The sequence below is a fragment of the Pseudophryne corroboree genome, chromosome 12 (assembly GCF_028390025.1).
Source record: "Pseudophryne corroboree isolate aPseCor3 chromosome 12, aPseCor3.hap2, whole genome shotgun sequence".
NCBI lineage: Eukaryota > Metazoa > Chordata > Amphibia > Anura > Myobatrachidae > Pseudophryne > Pseudophryne corroboree.
Window position 1 is genome coordinate 128191232 of NC_086455.1, and position 24709 is coordinate 128215940.

At 48.3% G+C, this 24709-nt stretch overlaps 1 protein-coding gene across 2 annotated transcripts in view; it reads left to right on the forward strand.

The window, feature by feature from the left end:
- The window catches only part of SLC39A9 (solute carrier family 39 member 9), a 65801-nt gene that overhangs the window by 19322 nt on the left and 21770 nt on the right, over positions 1-24709 (forward strand). For both annotated transcript variants that reach the window (XM_063948012.1, XM_063948013.1), the window contains exons 3-6: positions 17073-17181; positions 18258-18449; positions 18522-18590; positions 18700-18785. In XM_063948012.1, coding sequence (XP_063804082.1) covers positions 17073-17181; positions 18258-18449; positions 18522-18590; positions 18700-18785 — 456 coding nt within the window. The remainder of the gene's footprint in view (positions 1-17072; positions 17182-18257; positions 18450-18521; positions 18591-18699; positions 18786-24709) is intronic.

The following is a 24709-nucleotide window of genomic DNA, read 5'->3' on the forward strand; positions in this document are numbered from 1 at the left end:
CAGTGGGTTCGCTCACGGGTGGATCCCTGGATCCTTCAAGTAGTATCTCAGGGGTACAAGCTGGAATTCGAGGCGCCTCCCCCCCGCCGTTTCCTCAAATCGGCCTTACCGACAACTCCCTCGGGCAGGGAGGCTGTACTAGAGGCAATTCACAAGCTGTATTCCCAGCAGGTGATAGTCAAAGTACCCCTACTTCAACAAGGACGGGGTTACTATTCCACACTGTTTGTGGTACCGAAACCGGACGGTTCGGTGAGACCTATTTTAAATTTGAAATCCTTGAACACATACATAAAAAGATTCAAGTTCAAGATGGAATCGCTCAGGGCGGTTATTGCAAGCCTGGACGAGGGGGATTACATGGTATCCCTGGACATCAAGGATGCTTACCTGCATGTCCCAATTTACCTTCCTCACCAGGAGTACCTCAGATTTGTGGTACAGGATTGCCATTACCAATTCCAGACACTACCGTTTGGACTGTCCACGGCACCGAGGGTGTTTACCAAGGTAATGGCAGAAATGATGACACTCCTTCGAAAAAAAGGGAGTTTCAATTATCCCGTACTTGGACGATCTCCTAATAAAGGCGAGGTCCAGGGAGCAGTTACTGGTCGGAGTAGCACTATCTCGGGAAGTGCTACAACAGCATGGCTGGATTCTAAACATTCCAAAGTCACAACTGGTTCCTTCCACACGCTTACTGTTCCTGGGGATGATTCTGGACACAGAACAGAAAAAAGTGTTTCTCCCGCAGGAGAAAGCCAAGGAGCTGTCATCTCTAGTCAGAGACCTCCTAAAACCAAAACGGGTATCGGTGCATCACTGCACACGAGTCCTGGGAAAAATGGTGGCTTCGTACGAAGCAATTCCATTCGGCAGGTTCCATGCAAGGACCTTCCAGTGGGACCTCTTGGACAAGTGGTCGGGATCGCATCTTCAGATGCATCAACTGATAACCCTGTCTCCAAGGACCAGGGTGTCTCTACTGTGGTGGCTGCAGAGTGCTCATCTTCTAGAGGGCCGCAGATTCGGCATACAGGACTGGGTCCTGGTGACCACGGATGCCAGCCTTCGGGGCTGGGGCGCAGTCACACAGGGAAGAAATTTCCAGGGACTTTGGTCAAGTCAGGAGTCGTCCCTACACATAAACATTCTGGAACTGAGGGCCATTTACAATGCCCTAAGTCAGGCAAGGCCCCTGCTTCAAAACCAGCCGGTTCTGATCCAATCAGACAACATCACGGCAGTCGCCCATGTAAACCGACAGGGCGGCACAAGAAGCAGGGTGGCCATGGCAGAAGCCACAAGGATTCTCCGATGGGCGGAAAATCACGTACTAGCACTGTCAGCAGTGTTCATTCCGGGAGTGGACAACTGGGAAGCAGACTTCCTCAGCAGACACGACCTACACCCGGGAGAGTGGGGACTTCATCCAGAAGTCTTCCTACTGTTGGTAAACCGTTGGGAAAGGCCACAGGTGGACATGATGGCGTCCCGCCTCAACAAAAAGCTAAAGAGATATTGCGCCAGGTCAAGGGACCCTCAGGCGATAGCTGTGGACGCTCTAGTGACACCGTGGGTGTACCAGTCGGTTTATGTGTTCCCTCCTCTGCCTCTCATACCAAAGGTACTGAGAATAATAAGAAGGCGAGGAGTAAGAACGATACTCGTGGTTCCGGATTGGCCAAGAAGAGCTTGGTACCCGGAACTTCAAGAAATGTTATCAGAGGACCCATGGCCTCTACCGCTCAGACAGGATCTGCTACAGCAGGGGCCCTGTCTGTTCCAAGACTTACCGCGGCTGCGTTTGACGGCATGGCGGTTGAATTCCGGATCCTAAAGGAGCATTCCGGAGGAAGTCATTCCTACACTGATAAAAGCCAGGAAAGAAGTAACCGCAAACCATTATCACCGCATTTGGCGAAAATATGTTGCGTGGTGTGAGGCCAGGAAGGCCCCTACAGAGGATTTCAGCTGGGTCGTTTTCTGCACTTCCTACAGTCCGGAGTGACTATGGGCCTAAAATTGGGTTCCATTAAGGTCCAGATTTCGGCTCTGTCGATTTTCTTCCAGAAAGAACTGGCTTCACTGCCTGAAGTTCAGACTTTTGTAAAGGGAGTGCTTCATATTCAGCCCCCTTTTGTGCCTCCTGTGGCACCTTGGGATCTCAATGTGGTGTTGAGCTTCCTAAAATCACATTGGTTTGAACCACTTAAAACCGTGGATCTGAAATATCTCACGTGGAAAGTGGTCATGTTATTGGCCTTGGCTTCGGCCAGGCGTGTGTCAGAATTGGCGGCTTTGTCATGTAAAAGCCCTTATCTGATTTTCCATATGGATAGGGCAGAATTGAGGACTCGTCCCCAGTTTCTCCCTAAGGTGGTATCAGCTTTTCACTTGAACCAACCTATTGTGGTGCCTGCGGCTACTAGGGACTTGGAGGATTCCAAGTTACTGGACGTAGTCAGGGCCCTGAAAATTTATGTTTCCAGGACGGCTGGAGTCAGGAAAACTGACTCGCTTTTTATCCTGTATGCACCCAACAAAATAGGTGCTCCTGCTTCTAAGCAGACTATTGCTCGCTGGATTTGTAGCACAATTCAGCTGGCGCATTCTGCGGCTGGATTGCTGCATCCTAAATCAGTGAAAGCCCATTCCACGAGGAAGGTGGGCTCATCTTGGGCGGCTGCCCGAGGGGTCTCGGCTTTACAACTTTGCCGAGCTGCAACTTGGTCAGGGGCAAACACGTTTGCTAAATTCTACAAATTTGATACCCTGGCTGAGGAGGACCTTGAGTTCTCTCATTCGGTGCTGCAGAGTCATCCGCACTCTCCCGCCCGTTTGGGAGCTTTGGTATAATCCCCATGGTCCTTACGGAGTCCCCAGCATCCACTAGGACGTCAGAGAAAATAAGAATTTACTCACCGGTAATTCTATTTCTCGTAGTCCGTAGTGGATGCTGGGCGCCCATCCCAAGTGCGGATTGTCTGCAATACTTGTATATAGTTATTGCCTAACTAAAGGGTTATTGTTGAGCCATCTGTTGAGAGGCTCAGTTATATTTCATACTGTTAACTGGGTTTATTATCACGAGTTTTACGGTGTGATTGGTGTGGCTGGTATGAGTCTTACCCGGGATTCAAAATCCTTCCTTATTGTGTCAGCTCTTCCGGGCACAGTATCCTAACTGAGGTCTGGAGGAGGGGCATAGAGGGAGGAGCCAGTGCACACCAGGTAGTACCAAATCTTTCTTATAGTGTGCCCAGTCTCCTGCGGAGCCCGTCTATTCCCCCATGGTCCTTACGGAGTCCCCAGCATCCACTACGGACTACGAGAAATAGAATTACCGGTGAGTAAATTCTTATTTTTTATGTTAATAAAATGATGCTCATTTCTGTCATTGTGTATTTCATTGCAGAATAAATAAGAATTTACTTACCGATAATTCTATTTCTCGGAGTCCGTAGTGGATGCTGGGGTTCCTGAAAGGACCATGGGGAATAGCGGCTCCGCAGGAGACAGGGCACAAAAAGTAAAGCTTTTCCAGATCAGGTGGTGTGCACTGGCTCCTCCCCCTATGACCCTCCTCCAGACTCCAGTTAGGTACTGTGCCCGGACGAGCGTACACAATAAGGGAGGATTTTGAATCCCGGGTAAGACTCATACCAGCCACACCAATCACACCGTACAACTTGTGATCTAAACCCAGTTAACAGTATGATAACAGAGGAGCCTCTGAAAGATGGCTCCCTAAACAATAACCCGAATTAGTTAACAATAACTATGTACAAGTATTGCAGATAATCCGCACTTGGGATGGGCGCCCAGCATCCACTACGGACTCCGAGAAATAGAATTATCGGTAAGTAAATTCTTATTTTCTCTATCGTCCTAGTGGATGCTGGGGTTCCTGAAAGGACCATGGGGATTATACCAAAGCTCCCAAACGGGCGGGAGAGTGCGGATGACTCTGCAGCACCGAATGAGAGAACTCCAGGTCCTCTTTTGCCAGGGTATCAAATTTGTAGAATTTTACAAACGTGTTCTCCCCTGACCACGTAGCTGCTCGGCAGAGTTGTAATGCCGAGACCCCTCGGGCAGCCGCCCAAGATGAGCCCACCTTCCTTGTGGAATGGGCCTTAACAGATTTAGGCTGTGGCAGGCCTGCCACAGAATGTGCAAGTTGAATTGTGTTACAAATCCAACGAGCAATCGACTGCTTAGAAGCAGGCGCACCCAACTTGTTGGGTGCATACAGTATAAACAGCGAGTCAGATTTTCTGACTCCAGCCGTCCTTGAAATGTATATTTTTAAAGCTCTGACAACGTCCAACAACTTGGAGTCCTCCAAGTCGCTTGTAGCCGCAGGCACTACAATAGGCTGGTTCAGGTGAAACGCTGATACCACCTTAGGGAGAAAATGCGGACGCGTCCGCAGCTCTGCCCTATCCGAATGGAAAATTAAATAAGGGCTTTTATAAGATAAAGCCGCCAGTTCAGATACTCTCCTGGCGGAAGCCAGGGCCAGTAACATAGTCACTTTCCATGTGAGATATTTCAAATCCACATTTTTTAGTGGTTCAAACCAATGGGATTTGAGGAAATCTAAAACTACATTTAGATCCCACGTGCCACCGGAGGCACCACAGGAGGCTGTATATGCAGTACTCCTTTGACAAAAGTCTGGACCTCAGGGACTGAGGCCAATTCTTTTTGGAAGAATATTGACAGGGCCGAAATTTGAACCTTAATAGATCCCAATTTGAGACCCATAGACAATCCTGATTGCAGGAAATGTAGGAAACGACCCAGTTGAAATTCCTCCGTCGGAGCACTCCGATCCTCGCACCACGCAACATATTTCCGCCAAATGCGGTGATAATGCTTCGCGGTGACTTCCTTTCTTGCCTTAATCAAGGTAGGAATGACTTCTTCTGGAATGCCTTTTCCTTTTAGGATCTGGCGTTCAACCGCCATGCCGTCAAACGCAGCCGCGGTAAGTCTTGAAAGAGGCAGGGACCCTGTTGAAGCAGGTCCCTTCTCAGAGGTAGAGGCCATGGATCGTCCGTGACCATCTCTTGAAGTTCCGGGTACCAAGACCTTCTTGGCCAATCCGGAGCCACTAGTATCGTTCTTACTCCGCTTTGCCGTATGATTCTCAATACCTTTGGTATGAGAGGCAGAGGAGGAAACACATACACCGACTGGTACACCCAAGGTGTTACCAGCGCGTCCACAGCTATTGCCTGCGGATCTCTTGACCTGGCGCAATACCTGTCCAGTTTTTTGTTGAGGCGAGACGCCATCATGTCCACCATTGGTCTTTCCCAACGGTTTATTAGCATGTGGAAAACTTCTGGATGAAGTCCCCACTCTCCCGGGTGAAGATCGTGTCTGCTGAGGAAGTCTGCTTCCCAGTTGTCCACGCCCGGGATGAACACTGCTGACAGTGCTATCACGTGATTCTCCGCCCAGCGAAGGATCCTGGCAGCTTCTGCCATTGCACTCCTGCTTCTTGTGCCGCCCTGTCTGTTTACATGGGCGACTGCCGTGATGTTGTCCGACTGGATCAACACCGGTCTTCCTTGAAGCAGAGGTTCCGCCTGGCTTAGAGCATTGTAGATTGCTCTTAGTTCCAGAATGTTTATGTGAAGAGACTTTTCCAGGCTCGACCACACTCCCTGGAAGTTTCTTCCTTGTGTGACTGCTCCCCAGCCTCTCAGGCTGGCGTCCGTGGTCACCAGGATCCAATCCTGTATGCCGAATCTGCGGCCCTCCAATAGATGAGCCCTCTGCAACCACCACAGAAGAGATACCCTTGTCCTTGGAGACAGGGTTATCCGCAGGTGCATCTGAAGATGCGACCCTGACCATTTGTCCAACAGATCCCTTTGGAAAATTCTTGCATGGAATCTGCCGAATGGAATTGCTTCGTAAGAAGCCACCATTTTTCCCAGGACTCTTGTGCATTGATGCACAGACACCTTTCCTGGTTTTAGGAGGTTCCTGACCAGGTCGGATAACTCCTTGGCTTTTTCCTCGGGAAGAAAAACCTTTTTCTGAACCGTGTCCAGAATCATCCCTAGGAACAGCAGACGAGTTGTCGGCATTAATTGGGATTTTGGAATATTCAGAATCCATCCGTGCTGCTTTAGCACCTCTTGAGATAGTGCTAATCCCATCTCTAGCTGTTCTCTGGACCTTGCCCTTATTAGGAGATCGTCCAAGTATGGGATAATTAATACGCCTTTTCTTCGAAGAAGAATCATCATCTCGGCCATTACCTTTGTAAAGACCCGAGGTGCCGTGGACAAACCAAACGGCAGCGTCTGAAACTGATAGTGACAGTTTTGTACAACGAACCTGAGGTACCCCTGGTGTGAGGGGTAAATTGGAACGTGGAGATACGCATCCTTGATGTCCAAGGATACCATAAAGTCCCCTTCTTCCAGGTTCGCTATCACTGCTCTGAGTGACTCCATCTTGAACTTGAACTTCTTTATGTACAGGTTCAAGGACTTCAGATTTAGAATAGGCCTTACCGAGCCATCCGGCTTCGGTACCACAAATAGAGTGGAATAATACCCCTTCCCTTGTTGTAGAAGAGGTACCTTGACTATCACCTGCTGAGAGTACAGCTTGTGAATGGCTTCCAAAACCGTCTCCCTTTCGGAGAGGGACGTTGGTAAAGCAGACTTCAGGAAACGGCGAGGTGGATCTGTCTCTAATTCCAACCTGTACCCCTGAGATATTATCTGCAGGATCCAGGGATCTACCTGCGAGTGAGCCCACTGCGCGCTGTAATTTTTGAGACGGCCGCCCACCGTCCCCGAGTCCGCTTGAGAAGCCCCAGCGTCATGCTGAGGCTTTTGTAGAAGCCGGGGAGGGCTTCTGTTCCTGGGAAGGAGCTGCCTGTTGCTGTCTCTTCCCTCGACCTCTGCCTTGTTGGGGAGTGACTTGAGGTAGAAAGGTGGATTTCCCGGCTGTAGCCGTGGCCACCAAATCTGATAGACCGACTCCAAATAACTCCTCCCCTTTATACGGCAAAACTTCCATATGCCGTTTTGAATCCGCATCGCCTGTCCACTGTCGCGTCCATAAAGCTCTTCTGGCCGAAATGGACATAGCACTTACCCGTGATGCCAGTGTGCAGATATCCCTCTGTGCATCACGCATATAAAGAAATGCATCCTTTATGTTCTAACGACAGTAAAATATTGTCCCTGTCCAGGGTATCAATATTTTCAATCAGGGACTCTGACCAAACTACCCCAGCACTGCACATCCAGGCAGTCGCTATAGCTGGTCGTAGTATAACACCTGCATGTGTGTATATACTTTTTTGGATATTTTCCATCCTCCTATCTGATGGATCTTTAAGTGCGGCCGTCTCAGGAGAGGGTAACGCCACTTGTTTAGATAAGCGTGTTAGCGCCTTGTCCACCCTAGGAGGTGTTTCCCAGCGCTCCCTAACCTCTGGCGGGAAAGGGTATAATGCCAATAATTTCTTTGAAATTATCAGCTTTTTATCAGGGGCAACCCACGCTTCATCACACACGTCATTTAATTCTTCTGATTCAGGAAAAACTATAGGTAGTTTTTTCACACCCCACATAATACCCTGTTTAGTGGTACCTGTAGTATCAGCTAAATGTAACGCCTCCTTCATTGCCAAAATCATATAACGTGTGGCCCTACTGGAAAATACGGTTGATTCGTCACCGTCACCACTGGAATCAGTGCCTGTGTCTGGGTCTGTGTCGACCGACTGAGGCAAAGGGCGTTTCACAGCCCCTGACGGTGTTTGAGGCGCCTGGACAGGCACTAATTGATTGTCCGGCCGCCTCATGTCGTCAAACGACTGCTTAAGCGAGTTGACGCTATCCCGTAATTCCACAAATAAAGGCATCCATTCTGGTGTCGACCCCCTAGGAGGTGACATCCCCATATTTGGCAATTGCTCCGCCTCCACACCAATATCGTCCTCATACATGTCGACACACACGTACCGACACACAGCAGACACACAGGGAATGCTCTACACGAAGACAGGACCCACTAGCCCTTTGGGGAGACAGAGGGAGAGTCTGCCAGCACACACCAAAAAAGCGCTATATATGACAGGGATAGCCTTATAATAAGTGCTCCCTTATAGCTGCTTTATATATATCAAAATATTGCCATTAAATTTGCCCCCCCTCTCTGTTTTACCCTGTTTCTGTAGTGCAGTGCAGGGGAGAGACCTGGGAGCCGTCCTGACCAGCGGAGCTGTGAGAGGAAATGGCACCGTGTGCTGAGGAGATAGGCCCCGCCCCTTTTCCGGCGGGCTCGTCTCCCGCTATTTTGTGAATCCAGGCAGGGGTTAAATATCTCCATATAGCCTCTGGGGGCTATATGTGAGGTATTTTTAGCCTTTTAATAGGTTTTCATTTGCCTCCCAGGGCGCCCCCCCCCAGCGCCCTGCACCCTCAGTGACTGCGTGTGAAGTGTGCTGAGAGGAAAATGGCGCACAGCTGCAGTGCTGTGCGCTACCTTTAGAAGACTGCAGGAGTCTTCAGCCGCCGATTCTGGACCTCTTCTTACTTCAGCATCTGCAAGGGGGCCGGCGGCGCAGCTCCGGTGACCATCCAGGCTGTACCTGTGATCGTCCCTCTGGAGCTGATGTCCAGTAGCCAAGAAGCCAATCCATCCTGCACGCAGGTGAGTTCACTTCTTCTCCCCTCTGTCCCTCGTTGCAGTGATCCTGTTGCCAGCAGGAATCACTGTAAAATAAAAAACCTAAGCTAAACTTTCTCTAAGCAGCTCTTTATGAGAGCCACCTAGAATTGCACCCTTCTCGGCCGGGCACAAAAATCTAACTGGAGTCTGGAGGAGGGTCATAGGGGGAGGAGCCAGTGCACACCACCTGATCTGGAAAAGCTTTACTTTTTGTGCCCTGTCTCCTGCGGAGCCGCTATTCCCCATGGTCCTTTCAGGAACCCCAGCATCCACTAGGACGATAGAGAAATGGCAATTCCGCATTTATTTTACTTTTATAAACTAGAATTATTTTTATACTAGTTTGGAGAAGAAATTTAGGGACATCTCGCTGTAGTTCCCCTTTCTGCAAAATATCTTGTATTTTCTTTACTGCTCTGTTTTCAGAAATTTTCTTTTGTACTGTTTACATTTCAGTTAGAAATGGGTGTATACTATACAGGTTGAGTCTCCCTTATCCAAAATGCTCGGGACCAGAGGCATTTTGGATATGGGATTTTTCCGTATTTTGGAATAATTGCATACCATAATGAGATATCATGGTGATGGGACCTAAATCTAAGCACAGAATGCATTTATGTTTCATATACACCTTATACACACAGCCTGAAGGTAATTTTAGCCAATATTTTTTATAACTTTGTGCATTAAACAAAGTGTGTCTACATTCACACAATTCATTTATGTTTCATATACACCTTATACACGCAGCCTGAAGGTCATTTAATACAATATTTTTAATAACTTTGTGTATTAAACAAAGTTTGTGTACATTGAGCCATCAAAAAACAAAGGTTTCACTATCTCACTGTCACTCAAAAAAGTCCGTATTTCGGAATATTCCGTATTTCGGAATATTTGGATATGGGATACTCAACCTGTATAAGCAATCTGTAACATGCACACAATGTGGCCCAGGGACTAGATTATTAATGTTACTCTGTATAGGTTCTAGAACAGTGCAGTCCAGGCAGCGTACTACTTGAGGTACAGGACAGGCACTCATTTATTTGGCATCTTGCTTGCACAGTATATTTCTCTAACGTCCTAAGTGGATGCTGGGGACTCCGTAAGGACCATGGGGAATAGCGGCTCCGCAGGAGACTGGGCACATCTAAAGAAAGCTTTAGGACTATCTGGTGTGCACTGGCTCCTCCCCCTATGACCCTCCTCCAAGCCTCAGTTAGATCTCTGTGCCCGAACGAGAAGGGTGCACACTAGGGGCTCTCCTGAGCTTCTTAGTTAAAGTTTTAGTTTAGGTTTTTTATTTTCAGTGAGACCTGCTGGCAACAGGCTCACTGCATCGAGGGACTAAGGGGAGAAGAAGCGAACTCACCTGCGTGCAGAGTGGATTGGGCTTCTTAGGCTACTGGACATTAGCTCCAGAGGGACGATCACAGGCCCAGCTTGGATGGGTCCCAGAGCCGCGCCGCCGGCCCCCTTACAGAGCCAGAAGGCAGAAGAGGTCCGGAAAATCGGCGGCAGAAGACGTCCTGTCTTCATCAAGGTAGCGCACAGCACTGCAGCTGTGCGCCATTGCTCTCAGCACACTTCACACTCCGGTCACTGAGGGTGCAGGGCGCTGGGGGGGGGCGCCCTGAGACGCAATAAAAAACACCTTGGATGGCAAAAAATGCATCACATATAGCTCCTGGGCTATATGGATGCATTTAACCCCTGCCAGAATATACAGAAAAACGGGAAGATAGGCTCCGCCCCCTTATCGGCGGCCTTATCTCCTCAGCACACTGGCGCCATTTTCCCTCACAGCTCCGTTGGAGGGAAGCTCCCTGGCTCTCCCCTGCAGTCACTACACTACAGAAAGGGTTAAAAAAGAGAGGGGGGCACTAATTAGGCGCAGTATTAACTATACAGCAGCTATAAGGGGAAAAACACTTATATAAGGTTATCCCTGTATGTGTATATATATATATATATATATATATATATATATATATATATATATATATAGCGCTCTGGTGTGTGCTGGCAAACTCTCCCTCTGTCTCCCCAAAGGGCTAGTGGGGTCCTGTCCTCTATCAGAGCATTCCCTGTGTGTGTGCTGTATGTCAGTACTTTTGTGTCGACATGTATGAGGAGAAAAATGATGTGGAGACGGAGCAGATTGCCTGTAATAGTGATGTCACCCCCTAGGGGGTCGACACCTGAGTGGATGAACTGTTGGAAGAAATTACGTGACAGTGTCAGCTCTGTATAAAAGACAGTGGTTGACATGAGACAGCCGGCTACTCAGCTTGTGCCTGTCCAGACGTCTCATAGGCCGTCAGGGGCTATAAAGCGCCCGTTACCTCAGATGGCAGATATAGACGCCGACACGGATACTGACTCCAGTGTCGACGGTGAAGAGACAAATGTGACTTCCAGTAGGGCCACACGTTACATGATTGAGGCAATGAAAAATGTTTAACACATTTCTGATAATACGAGTACCACCAAAAAGGGGTATTATGTTCGGTGAGGAAAAACTACCTGTAGTTTTCCTGAATCTGAGAAATTAAATGAGGTGTGTAATGATGCGTGGGTTTCCCCCGATAACAACTGATAATTTCTAAAATGTTATTGGCATTATATCCTTTCCCGCAGAGGTTAGGGTGCGTTGGGAAACACCCCCTAGGGTGGATAAACGCTCACACGCTTGTAAGGGCTCTAACCTCTCCTGAGATGCCCGCCCTTAAGGATCCTGCTGATAGAAAGCAGGAGGGTATCCTAAAATGTATTTACACACATACTGGTGTTATACTGCGACCAGCAATCGCCTCAGCCTGGATGTGCAGTGCTGGGTCGGCGTGGTCGGATTCCCTGACTGAAAATATTGATACCCTAGATAGGGACAGTATATTTTTGCCTATAGAGCATTTGAAAGATGCATTTCTATATATGCGTGATGCACAGCGGAATATTTGCCGACTGGCATCAAGAGTAAGTGCGTTGTCCATTTCTACCAGTAGAGGGTTATGGACACGTCAGTGGTCAGGTGATGCGTATTCCAAATGGCATTTGGAAGTATTGCCTTATTAAGGGGAGGAGTTATTTGGGGTCGGTCTTTTAGACCTGGTGGCCACGGCAACAGCTGGGAAATCCACGTTTGTACCCCAGGTCGCCTCTCAACATGAGAAGACGCCGTATTATCAGGCGCAGTCTTTTCGTGGACAAGCGGGCAAAAGGTTCCTCTTTTCTGCCCCGTGACAGAGGGAGAGGAAAAAGGCTGCAGAAATCAGCCAGTTCCCAGGAACAGAAACCCTCTCCCGCCTCTGCCAAGCCCTCAGTATACGCTGGGGCTTTACAAGCAGAATCAGGCACGGTGGGGGGCCCGTCTCAATGAATTTCAGCGCGCAGTGGGCTCACTCGCAAGTAGACCCCTGGATCCTTCAGGTGATATCTCAGGGGTACAAATTAGAATTCGAGACGTCTCCCCCTCGCCGTTTCCTAAAGTCGGCTTTACCGATGTCTCCTTCTGACAGGGAGACAGTTTTGGAAGCCATTCACAAGCTGTATTCCCAGCAGGTGATAATAAAGATACCCCTCCTGCAACAGGGAACGGGGTATTATTCCACACTGTGGTGGTACCGAAGCCGGACGGCTCGGGGAGACCGATTCTAAATCTAAAATCTTTGAACACTTACATACAGAGGTTCAAATTCAAGATTGAGTCACTCAGAGCAGTGATTGCGAACCTGGAAGAAGGGGACTACATGATGTCTCGGGACATCAAGGATGCTTACCTTCATGTCAAAATTTACCCTTCTCACCAAGGGTACCTCAGGTTTATGGTACAGAACTGTCACTATCAGTTCAGACGCTGCCGTATGGATGGTCCACGGCACCCCGGGTCTTTACCAAGGTAATGGCCGAAATGATATTCCTTCGAAGGAAGGGAATTTTAGTTATCCCTTACTTGGACAATTCCCTGATAAGGGTAAGATCCAGGGAACAGTTGGAGGTCGGTGTAGCACTATCTCAGGTAGTGTTGCGGCAGCACGATTGGATTCTCAATATTCCAAAATCGCAGCTGGTTCCGACGACTTGTCTTCTGTTCCTAGGGATGATCCTGGACACAGTCCAGAAAAAGGTGTTTCTCCCGGAGGAGAAAGCCAGGGAGTTATCCGAGCTAGTCAGGAACCTCCTAAAACCGAGCCAAGTCTCAGTGCATCAATGCACAAGGGTTCTGGGTAAAATGGTGGCTTCCTACGAAGCAATCCCATTCGGCAGATTCCACGCAAGAACTTTCCAGTGGGACCTGCTGGACAAATGGTCCGGGTCGCATCTTCAGATGCATCAGCGGATAACCCTGTCACCAAGGACAAGGGTGTCCCTCCTGTGGTGGTTGCAGAGTGCTCATCTTCTAGAGGGCCGCAGATTCGGCATTCAGGACTGGGTCCTGGTGACCACGGATGCCAGCCTGCGAGGCTGGGGAGCAGTCACACAGGGAAGGAATATCCAGGGCTTAGGGTCAAGCCTAGAGACATCACTTCACATAAATATCCTGAAGCTAAGGGACATTTACAATGCTCTAAGCTTAGCAAGACCTCTGCTTCAAGGTCAGCCGGTGTTGATCCAGTCGGACAACATCACGGCAGTCACCCACGTAAACAGACAGGGTGGCACAAGAAGCAGGAGGGCAATGGCAGAAGCTGCAAGGATTCTTCGCTGGGCGGAAAATCATGTGATAGCACTGTCGGCAGTATTCATTCCGGGAGTGGACAACTGGGAAGCAGACTTCCTCAGCACGACCTCCACCCGGGAGAGTGGGGACTTCACCCAGAAGTCTTCCACATGATTATAAACCGTTGGGAAAAACTCGACAGGTATTGCGCCAGGTCCAGGGACCCTCAGGCAATAGCTGTAGACGCTCTGGTAACACCGTGGGTGTACCAGTCGGTGTATGTGTTCCCTTCTCTGCCTCTCTTACCCAGGGTAATGAGAATAAGAAGGAGAGGAGTAAGAACTATACTCATTGTTCCGGGTTGGCCAAGAAGAGCTTGGTAACCAGAACTCCAAGAAATGATCTCAGAGGACCCATGGCCTCTGCCGCTCAGACAGGACCTGCTGCAGCAGGGGGCCTGTCTGTTCCAAGACGTACCGCGGCTGCGTTTGACGGCATGGCGGTTGAACGCCGGATCCTGAAGGAAAAGGGCATTCCGGAGGAAGTTATCCCTACGCTATTTAAAGCTAGGAAAGAAGTGAACGCAAACCATTATCACCGCATATGGTGGAAATATGTTGCGTGCTGTGAGGCCAGGAAGGCCCCAAAGGAGAAATTTCAGCTAGGTCGATTTCTGCACTTCCTACAGTCAGAGGTGACTATGGGCAAAAAATTGGGTTCCATGAAGGTCCAGATTTCGGCTCTATCGATTTTCTTCCAAAATAGAACTGGCTTCATTGCCTGAAGTTCGGACTTTTGTTAAGGGAGTGCTGCATAGTCAGCCCCCGTTTGTGCCTCAAGTGGCACCGTGGGATCTCAACGTGGTGTTGGATTTCCTGAAGTCGCATTGGGTTGAGCCACTTAAATCCGTGGAGCTACAATACCTCACGTGGAAAGTGGTCATGCTGTGGGCCGTGGCGTCGGCCAGGCGTGTATCAGAATTGGCGGCTTTGTCATACAAAAGCCCTTATCTGTATTTTATATGGATAAGGCGGAATTGAGGACTCGTTCCCAATTCCTTCCTAAGGTGGTATCAGTTTTTCATGTGAACCAACCTATTGTGGTGCCTGCAGCTACTTGGGACTTGGAGGATTCCAAGTTACTGGACGTAGTCAGGGACCTGAAAAGTATATGTTTCCAGGACGGCTGGAGTCAGGAAAACTGACTCGCTATTTATCCTCTATGCACCCAACAAGCTGGGTGCTCCTGCTTCTAAGCAGACTATTGCTCGCTGGATCTGTAGCACGATTCAACTTGCACATGCTGCGGCTGGACTGCCGCACCCTAAATCTGTAAAAGCCCATTCCACGAGGAAAGTGGGCTCTTCTTGGGCGGCTGCCCGAGGGGTCACGGCTTTACAACTTTGCCGAGCTGTTACTTGGTCGGGTTCAAACATTTTTGCAACAGTCTACAAGTTTGATACCCTGGCTGAGGAGGACCTAGAGTTTGCTCATTCGGTGCTGCAGAGTCATCCGCACTATCCCGCCCGTTTGGGAGCTTTGGTATAATCCCCATGGTCCTTACGGAGTCCCCAGCATCCACTTAGGACGTCAGAGAAAATAAGATTTTACTCACCGGTAAATCTATTTCTCGTAGTCCGTAGTGGATGCTGGGCGCCCATCCCAAGTGCGGATTGTCTGCAATACTTGTTTATAGTTATTGCCTAACTAAAGGGTTATTGTTGAGCCATCTGTTGAGAGGCTCCGTTATATTTCATACTGTTAACTGGGTATAGTATCACGAGTTATACGGTGTGATTGGTGTGGCTGGTATGAGTCTTACCCGGGATTCAAAATCCTTCCTATTTGTGTCAGCTCTTCCGGGCACAGTATCCTAACTGAGGTCTGGAGGAGGGTCTTAGTGGGAGGAGCCAGTGCACACCAGGTAGTCCTAAAGCTTTCTTAAGTTGTGCCCAGTCTCCTGCGGAGCCGCTAATCCCCATGGTCCTTACGGAGTCCCAGCATCCACTACGGATTACGAGAAATAGATTTACCGGTGAGTAAAATCTTATTTTTTTTTCTTTCCAGGCTTATATTAAAGGGTAAACTTTTGAGTGCTCCAATTTCCTTTTTATTGATTTGCATTCGCATAGAAAGTTTACTAAATACATAATTTAGGTTTGTAACCAAGTTTGTTATTATTTCACGGATGCATTTATAATTCAGGCAGTGTTGTTTTTATTAGTTTCTCTTGATTATGATACAGGTTAGATGAGCTCTATGCATTGGATTCGGTTGTACCCAAAAAGCAGTTCTTTGCCTTCCCCTAGGGCAAGCAAGTAAAATAACTTCAGAATACTGAATAGCAGCAGTTGACATAGTTCTGCAACATACAGGGAGGTCACACAATGCAACCAATCAGATGAGGTGTGTTTGTGTGGTGGTAGAAGGGGGGTGGGGGTGCAGTGCACTCCCTCCTTACTGTCTGACATGTGCCAGGTGGTCTGAGGGCTATCTGGGCTCCAAGGCATGGTGTTTTGGCAACTATGAATTCTCAGTGGAAATTTGAAGCAAGTGGCAGGCATGTGGGCACATTTTGGGAAGAATGATGTGATAATGGCGACGTAGTTTTGGGTTTGTTTTTCATTTTTAAAATGAAGGGTAATGGCCAGCACTTTTTAAGATTCAAGAGCAGCTCATGTGGCCTTTAAAGTAGATTGGATTGCCTTATGGTGGGTACACACTAGGCGATTTTGTAAGCAATATCGCTAATTTTTAACCTCCTGAGCAATATTGTTTACAATATCACCCAGTGTGTATGCTGCTGCAATAGCCGATGCACGCTCCCGGGGGTTGTAAACGACCCCCTGCTGTCGCCAGTACATGCAACTCAATCTGGCTATATCGTCAGATGCTGCATGTTCAGGCCGGCCACGGCATGAAGTTACTATGCAATATCGCATAGTTGTATGCACAGAGGCCCTCATTCCGAGTTGTTCGCTCGCTAGCTGCTTTTAGCAGCATTGCACATGCTAGGCCGCCGCCCTCTGGGAGTGTATCTTAGCTTAGCAGAATAGCGAACGAAAGGTTAGCAGAATTGCTACTAAATAATTTGCTGCAGTTTCTGAGTAGCTCCAGACCTACTCCTAGATTGCGATCACCTCAGTCCGTTTAGTTCCTGGTTTGACGTCACAAACACGCCCTGCGTTCGGCCAGCCACTCCCCCGTTTCTCCAGCCACTCCCGCGTTTTTACCTGGCACGCCTGCGTTTTTTAGCACACTCCCTGAAAATGGCCAGTTACCACCCAGAAACACCCACTTCCTGTCAATCACTCACCGATCAGCACAGCGACTGAAAAGCGTCGCTCAGGCCTGCGTAAAATTGCTTAGTTTGCATGCGCATTTTCCACCTGTTCGCTGCGAAAAACTGCAGCGATCGAACAACTCAGAATGACCACCTATGTCGGCAGCCTGGGAGCGGAGAATCTGTGCAACATCGCTCATAGCGTGTATCGCATTGTGTGTACCCACCATAACACAGGATGAAATGATACAAACTAACTTGTGGAAAATCTGGAAGGAACCAGAAAGGTATTTTCACTAGTTGTCTGTGGTTTTTATGTTCTAAAATATATATATATTATAATATTTCATTTAAATTTATTAGGCAAGGGATGTACTCGCTTCTTGTCATATTCTGTCTTCTGTAGGAACGTTTAAAGCTGGTGACAGTGCTTGGTGCAGGACTGCTCTGCGGAACTGCTCTTGCAGTCATCGTACCTGAAGGTGTCCATGCTCTCTATGAAGAAGTACTGGAAGGTTAGTATGATTCTGCATCTTCACATACATCTTATCTAATTATAGCTTATAATGCAATCTGAATATTGGGGATAATTACATGTTTTCATAATAAAATCAATATTTTTTTTTTGAACTTTGTTTTTTGTGTGACTGTGCTTCTAATAAAAAGAAATGGTTCTGTATAGAAGAAATATATAAAAAATACCTGTGATTACCTGGTGTAGTGCAACAATAAAGCAAGTTACTTTATGTAATATTTAGTGTGACCGATTCTGATGATGTAACGTAACCTGGCACATGTGCCCATAAACTGCAAATCTCCAGTAAACTTTATAATAAAAGCCATATAGAATTAGCAGACCTGATGAAAAGGCAGATAAATATGCACACAGCATAGTTTTGTAAATTATTTAAATCTAATTTGTAATATATGTTATACTGTTCAGGGTCTTCTAAATGACCATTATGAAGTGGGCTTCTCATCAATCCTCTGTGGCTGTATTTCTGCTGTGGAAGAGAATAATTTAGTACTGTATGACACGGCATTGCTTTATTAGACACTTGCATCCACGTCCTCAACAATGTTCTGATATTCCTAGCTTAAAAGTGGGTCACAATTAGTAGAGTCCAATAGAATGTAGTGAGCTCTGGTTCCCAGAATTCCTGGTACACAGCTACACAGGTATGGCCATGGCACAAGATGGCATAAACTGCCATATACTGTAGTGTTCAACAGAATTCTGCTGTGCTGCGGGAGGGGGGGGGGGGGGGGATAGTTACTAACCATTGGCTTGTCAAAGCTAAGGGGGATATTTATCAAAGCTTGGAGAGAGCTAAAGTACCAATAAATCGACTCCTAACTTTGTTTTTAATGAGTACTTTATCTCTCGCCAAGCTTTGATAAATATCCCCCTGCATTTAGCTTGCTTAGCAAATATTTCTGCTGCCTTTTAAATCTATCAGTCAAAGGGGCCTAAGATTGGCTTTGACATCACACTGGTTAAATGTGCTCCTGGTATTCTTGTCTAGCCCCCAATTTAGATACATTTCAGCAGAACTTAAAATAATAAATGCAACTATGTTCTGTTGTTCAGCAAAACACCACGAAGTAGGGGAAAGCCAGAAAGTGAAGGAAGCAGAGACTGGGCCTGAATTATCAGCTGTACATGAGCATGACCATGACCATTCTAGACTACATGCTTACATCGGAGTCTCCCTGGTACTTGGCTTCGTCTTCATGCTCCTGGTGGATCAGATTGGTAGTTCTCACATGCACTCGACAGAGGGTAAGTGCGGATGGGCCAAGTATGCATTTTGCCATCCTTATCCTGGCGTATGACTGATTTACCCTTTCTCAGACCCAGAAGCAGCTCGGGCAGCCAGTTCAAAGATCACCACCACGCTGGGCCTTGTAGTGCATGCTGCTGGTAAGTGGAACCATGCTAATTTTTTTATGATGGCATAATAAAGACCAATAAAATACAAACTGTGCACTTTTCAGTTTTGTGCATCTAAAGTGCTACTTTTGTTTTATAGCTGATGGAGTCGCTCTAGGGGCTGCTGCTTCTACATCCCAGACTAGTGTTCAGCTTATTGTATTTGTGGCCATCATGCTCCACAAGGTAAGAACGTCAAAATATTCCTCCTTGTTAGATATACAATGTCTACCTGGAAACACAAAACCATTTACATGTAGCTCAGCAAGCTTTAGCATCTCCATAGCAGGCTTGAGCAACCTGTGGGTCTCCTGATGGTGGTGTAGCAGTAGGCGGTAATAGATGTGGTAGTCACTAATGGACACACAGGATCTGCGGACCAAGGGGGTGATTCAGATCTGATCGCTGGGCTGCTAACTTTGCTGTCCTGCGATCAGATAGTCGCCGCCTCCAGTGGGAATGTAAATTCCCAGTGCAAGTGTGCGATCGCATGTGTATGGCAAGCTGCGAAAATACAGTGTGTGCAGTCTGTGCACAGCCCAGGACTTACTCCTACAGTGCGATGAGAACAGGCTGATCGGGGCCGAAGCTGACGTCAGACACCCTCCCTGAAAACGCTTGGACTCGCCTGCGTTTTCTCTTATGTCCTAGAGGATACTGGGGATCCATTTAGTACCATGGGGTATAGACGGGTCCACTAGGAGCCATGGGCACTTTAAGAATTTGATAGTGTGGGCTGGTTCCTCCCTCTATGCCCCTCCTACCAGACTCCGTTTAGAAAATGTGGCCGGAGGAGCCGGTCAGGCTTATGGAAACTCCTGAAGATTTTCTGCATTTATTTTTCTGTTTGTTATTTTCAGGCAGGACTGGATGGCACCAGCCTGCCTGCTTCGTGGGACTTAGTGGGGGGAACAGCCCAACCTCTTGAAGGGTTAATGGTCCCGTTCCCTGCTGACAGGACACTAGCTCCTGAGGGAACTATTCGCAAGCCCCACCACGGCGAGCGTACATTCCCGCAGCACGCCGCCACCCCTAACAGAGCCAGAAGAGTGGTGAGTACTAAGCCGGCGAGTACTAAGCCGGCGTCCTGGTTAGCGGGTCGCCGGCTATTATGGCGGCATTAGGGTATGGACACGCACAGCTTCTAACCGGGGCGGATTGCATCTCCAGACTCAGTACACAACTGCGTCTCAGTACACTGTACACAGTACCCACACTGGCAAACAAAGCCTTAAAACGGTTCTCTTTACATTTTAAGCACAAATTACCTCAGCCTGTATAAAAAAAGCGGGAAGACCGTGCGCCGTTAAAGGGGCGGGGCTTCACTATGAGCGAATCCAGCAGCTTACCAACGCCATTTTACCTTTCCAGTGGACACAGACGCTGACTAAAAGGGACGCGCAGCTCCTCCGGTGTGACTCCAGATTACCTCAGCGGTACCAGGGGGTCATAGCAAGGGGGGAGCGATTATTAGTGTACTAAGTCCCCAATCTTGGTACTTGGTCTGCGACCCGGCTAAGCTTAGTATTAGCAATAAGGGCGCGGTGTGCTGGCTCCAAATACCTCTGTGTCTCCCTGGAAGGGCTCTTTGTGGGTTAATTGTGCTTTTAACCTTTCCTGTGTGTGTGCCTGACATATTGTAAATGTGACAGCACAAAGAGTGTGTTTCATGTACGGCAGAGTGTTCCTCTTCCCCAGGGAGCTCACTACTATGTACTCAGTGTAGTGCATCTTCTCAGACTAGCGGAGCTGATCTAGCGTGGTTGGATTCCTTCAAAGGAATGATTTCCAATATCTCTAATAAATTGTCCCGCAATGAGAAAGAGACGCAATACTTAAGACAGTCTGTGGATGAGATTATGAACAGAGACCCAGTCCCCAAACATGCATCTCAGTCCCTTGCCATTTGTCCACAAAAACAAACTCTGGCCCATATCCTGCAGTCTGACTCTGACGCTGAGGGGTCAGACATGGAGGAGGGTGAGGTAGATTCAGAAGGGGGGGGGACGCTGCTATGTTACAGGGAATAGAGGCTTTTATTGAAGCTATCAGAGATGTGCTACTAATTCCTAATAAGGGGACAGGAGTGTGAGGAATCTTATTTTAATGTAAAAAAGAAGTCCTCAGTCACTTTTCCTGTGTCAAAGGAATTTAATACCCTGTTTGAAGAACCGTGGGTTAATCCTGCAAAGAAATTTCAAATCCCTAAAAGGTTACTCTCATCTTTTCCTTTTTCCTCCTGAGGATAGGAAAAAATGAGAAAGTCCACCGGTAGTGGATGCATCTGTGTCCAGGGTGTAACGGAAGATTGTTTTACCCGTCCCTGGTGCAGCCTCCCTGAAAGACACAGCTGATCGTAAGATTGAGACTACACTCAAATCCTTGTACACAGCTGCGGGGGTGGCTCAGAGACCCACTATAGCATGTGCGTGGGTTACTAAAGCCATTGCTTAAATGGTCAGGTAACCTTATTGAAGGGTTAGATTCCTTATCTAGGGGGGAGATTGTGTAACTCCTGCATCATATACAGGACTCTGCAAACTTTATGGTGGAAGCCATAAAAGAAGTAAGTTTGCTTAATGCACACACCACTGCTATGGCAGGGGCTTATGGTTACGCCAGTGGACTATGGACACGGACTCCAGGAAAGGTGTGGAAGGCCTACCCTTCACAGGAGAGGCCTTATTTGGAGATGAACTAGACAAATGGATCTTCAAAACTACTGCGGGTTTGCCCACATATCTTCCTTCTGCAGCTCCCCCAACCAGGAAGACCTACTCAGGACCTACTCTACAGTCCTTTCGGACTGCCAAGTTTAAGGGCAAAGTCAGAGGATCTTCTACTGCCAACAGAGGCGCTAGAGGTAAACCACGCAAGCCAGCAACTGCCGGTTCTCAGGAACAGAGCTCCAGTTCTGCTTCCTCAAAGCCTTCTGCCTGACTGTGGACCGCGAGGCCCAATGCACCGGTATGCGCAGGCGCGTCGTACGGGTACAATGAGCATCGTGGGTTTGCACAGAGTCTAACGAACATTCCAGTCGCGCGGCCAAACGCAGGAAGATTGACGTGAAGTGGGCGTTTCTGGGTGTCAACTGACAGTTTTCAGGGAGTGCTTAGAAAAACACAGGCGTGGCAGAAAAAATGCAGGCGTGGCTGGGCGGGTGTGTGACGTTAAAAGCCGCCCCTCCGTCGTTAGATTCAACACACACGAAGAGTAACTACAGTGCTGGTCTTGTTTTGCACAACATTATTTTTCAGGTGCTCTGCTGCACAAGCGTTCGCACTTCTGCAAAGCGAAAATTCACTTCCCAGCGACAATGCGTTTGCACGGCTGCTAAAAGTAGCCAGCGAGCGATCAATTCCGAATGACCCCCATTATTCCAACTTGTTTGTGGTACTGAAACCGGACGGTTCAGTAAGGCCGATTTTGAATCTAAAATCGTTGAACCCGTACTTACGAGTGTTCAAATTCAAGATGGAGTTTCTGAGAGCGGTGATCTCAGGTCCGGAGGAGGGGGAATTCCTAGTGTCTCTGGATATCAAGGATGCGTACCTTCACATTCCGATCTGGCCACCTCACCAGGCTTATCTACGCTTTGCACTACAGGACTGTCACTACCAGTTCCAGGCTCTGCCATTTGGTCTCTCCATGGCACAGAGGATGTTCACCAAGGTGATGGCAGAGATGGTGTTTCTCCTTCGCAAGCAGGGAGTGAACATAATTCCGTACCTGGACGATCTTCTGATAAAGGCACCGTCCAGGGAAAGGTTGTTGGACAGCATTGGTCTCACAACCCAACTACTCCTGGATCACGGCTGGATTCTAGATCTCCCGAAATCTCACTTATGTGGTCATTCCGAGTTGATCGCTCGCTAGCAGTTTTTAGCAGCTGTGCAAACGCTATGCCGCCGCCCACTGGGAGTGTATATTAGCTTAGCAAGATCGCGAACAAAAGGATCGCAGAGCGGCTACAAAGTTTTTAGTGCAGTTTCAGAGTAGCTCAAAACCTACTCAGCGCTTGCGATGACTTCAGACTATTTAGTTCGTGTTTTGACGTCACTAACACGCCCTGTGTTCGCCCAGCCACACCTGCGTTTTTCCTGGCACGCCTGCGTTTTTACGAACACTCCCTGAAAACGGTCAGTTGACACCCAGAAACGCCAACTTCATGTCAATCACTCTGCGGTCAGCAATGCGACTGAAAAGCTTTGCTAGACCTTGTGTGAAACTACATCGGCCGTTGTAATAGTACGTTACGTGTGCGCATTGCACCGCATGCGCAGAAGTGCCTTTTTTTGCCTCATCGCTGCACAGCGAACGAATGCAGCTAGCGATCAACTCGGAATGACCCCCTTAGAGCCAACTCGGAGGCTCCCATTTCTGGGAATGATACTGGACACAGAGTCGCAGAAAGTTTTTCTTCCGTTGGAAAAGGCATTGGTAATCCAGTCGATGGTTTGGGATGTCCTCAAGCCAACCCGGATATCGGTGCATCTATGCATTCGCCTTCTGGGGAAAATGGTGGCCTCTTACAAGGCGCTTTAGTATGGAACGTTTCACGCGAGGCCTTTCCAGCTGGATCTGTTGGACAAATGGTCCGGATCGCATTCTCACATGCACCAGAGAATCCATCTGTCGCCAAAGGCCAGGCTCTCCCTTCTGTGGTGGCTCCAGACTTCTCACCTAATTGAGGGCCGACTGTTCGGTATTCATAATTGGATTCTGCTAACCATGGACGCAAGCCTCAGAGGTTGGGGAGCAGTCACCCAGGGGGTGCAGTTTCAAGGAAGATGGTCAAGTCGTGAAGTCGTCCTTCCAATCAACATTCTGGAACTCACGGCTGTATACAACTCCCTTCTGCAGGCCTCATATCTTCTTCAGGATCGGGCCATTCAGGTTTAGTCGGACAATGTGACGGCAGTAACGTACATAAACCGGCAGGGCGGAATGAAAAGCAGAACAGCAATGTCAGAGGTATCAAGAATTCTCCTCTGGGCAGAAAAACACGCCTTGGCGTTGTCGGTGGTCTTCATTCCGGGAGTAGACAACTGGGAAGCAGACTTCCTCAGCAGACACGACCAGCACCCAGGGGAGTGGGGCTTTCACCCGGAGGTGTTCAGGTGCTTGACACGTCGATGGGGATGTCCACAATGCGACATGATTGCGTCTCGTCTCAAGAAGAAGCTCAAGCGGTATTGTTCCAGGTCGAAAGACCCACAGGCAGTGGACGTTCTGACGGCTCCATGGGTCTATCAGATGGTGTACGTGTTCCCTCCACTTCCGCGAATCCCAAGAATTCTGAAAAGAGTAAAAAGGGAAAAGGTCCAAGCAATCCTCATTGCTCCGGACTGGCCAAGAAGGGCCTGGTACGCGGACCTTCTGGAGATTCTCCTTGTAGATCTGTGGCCTCTACCTCTTCGCGAGGATCTTCTGCAACAGGGCCCATTAGTCTATCACAACTTAACATGGCTACGTTTGATGGCATGGAAGTTGAACGGCTGATTCTAGCCAGGAGAGGCATCCCTGAGAGGGTCATCCAGACTATGATCCAAGCCAGGAAGGGGGTAACGTCTAAACATTACCACCATATTTGGAAGAAATACGTCTCTTGGTGTGAGCAGAAAATATTCTGCGGTGGAATTTCATCTGGGACGTTTCCTGCTTTTTCTGCAGTTGGGTGTGGATGTGGGCCCTACGTCTGGGCTCTATAAAACTCCAGATTTCAGCCTTATCCATTTTCTTTCAGAAACAATTGGCTTCTCTCCCTGAGGTCCAGGCGTTCTTGAAATGGGTTCTGCACATACAGCCTCCCTTTGTGCGTCCCACGGCAACTTGCGATCTCAATTTGGTGCTGCAGTTCCTCCAATCGGACTGGTTTTAACCGTTACAGGAGGTAGACTTAAAATATCTTACGTGGAAGACAGCTTACGTGTGTCGGAGCTGGGGGCGTTGTCTCACAAGAGCCCCTATTTAATTTTCCATGAGGATAGAGCTGAACTCAGGACTCGTCAGCAATTTCTTCCTAAGGTGGTGTTTGCGTCTCACATCAACCAACCCATTGTGGTTCCGGTTGTTACCAACACCTCTGTTACTTCAAAGTCTTTGGATGT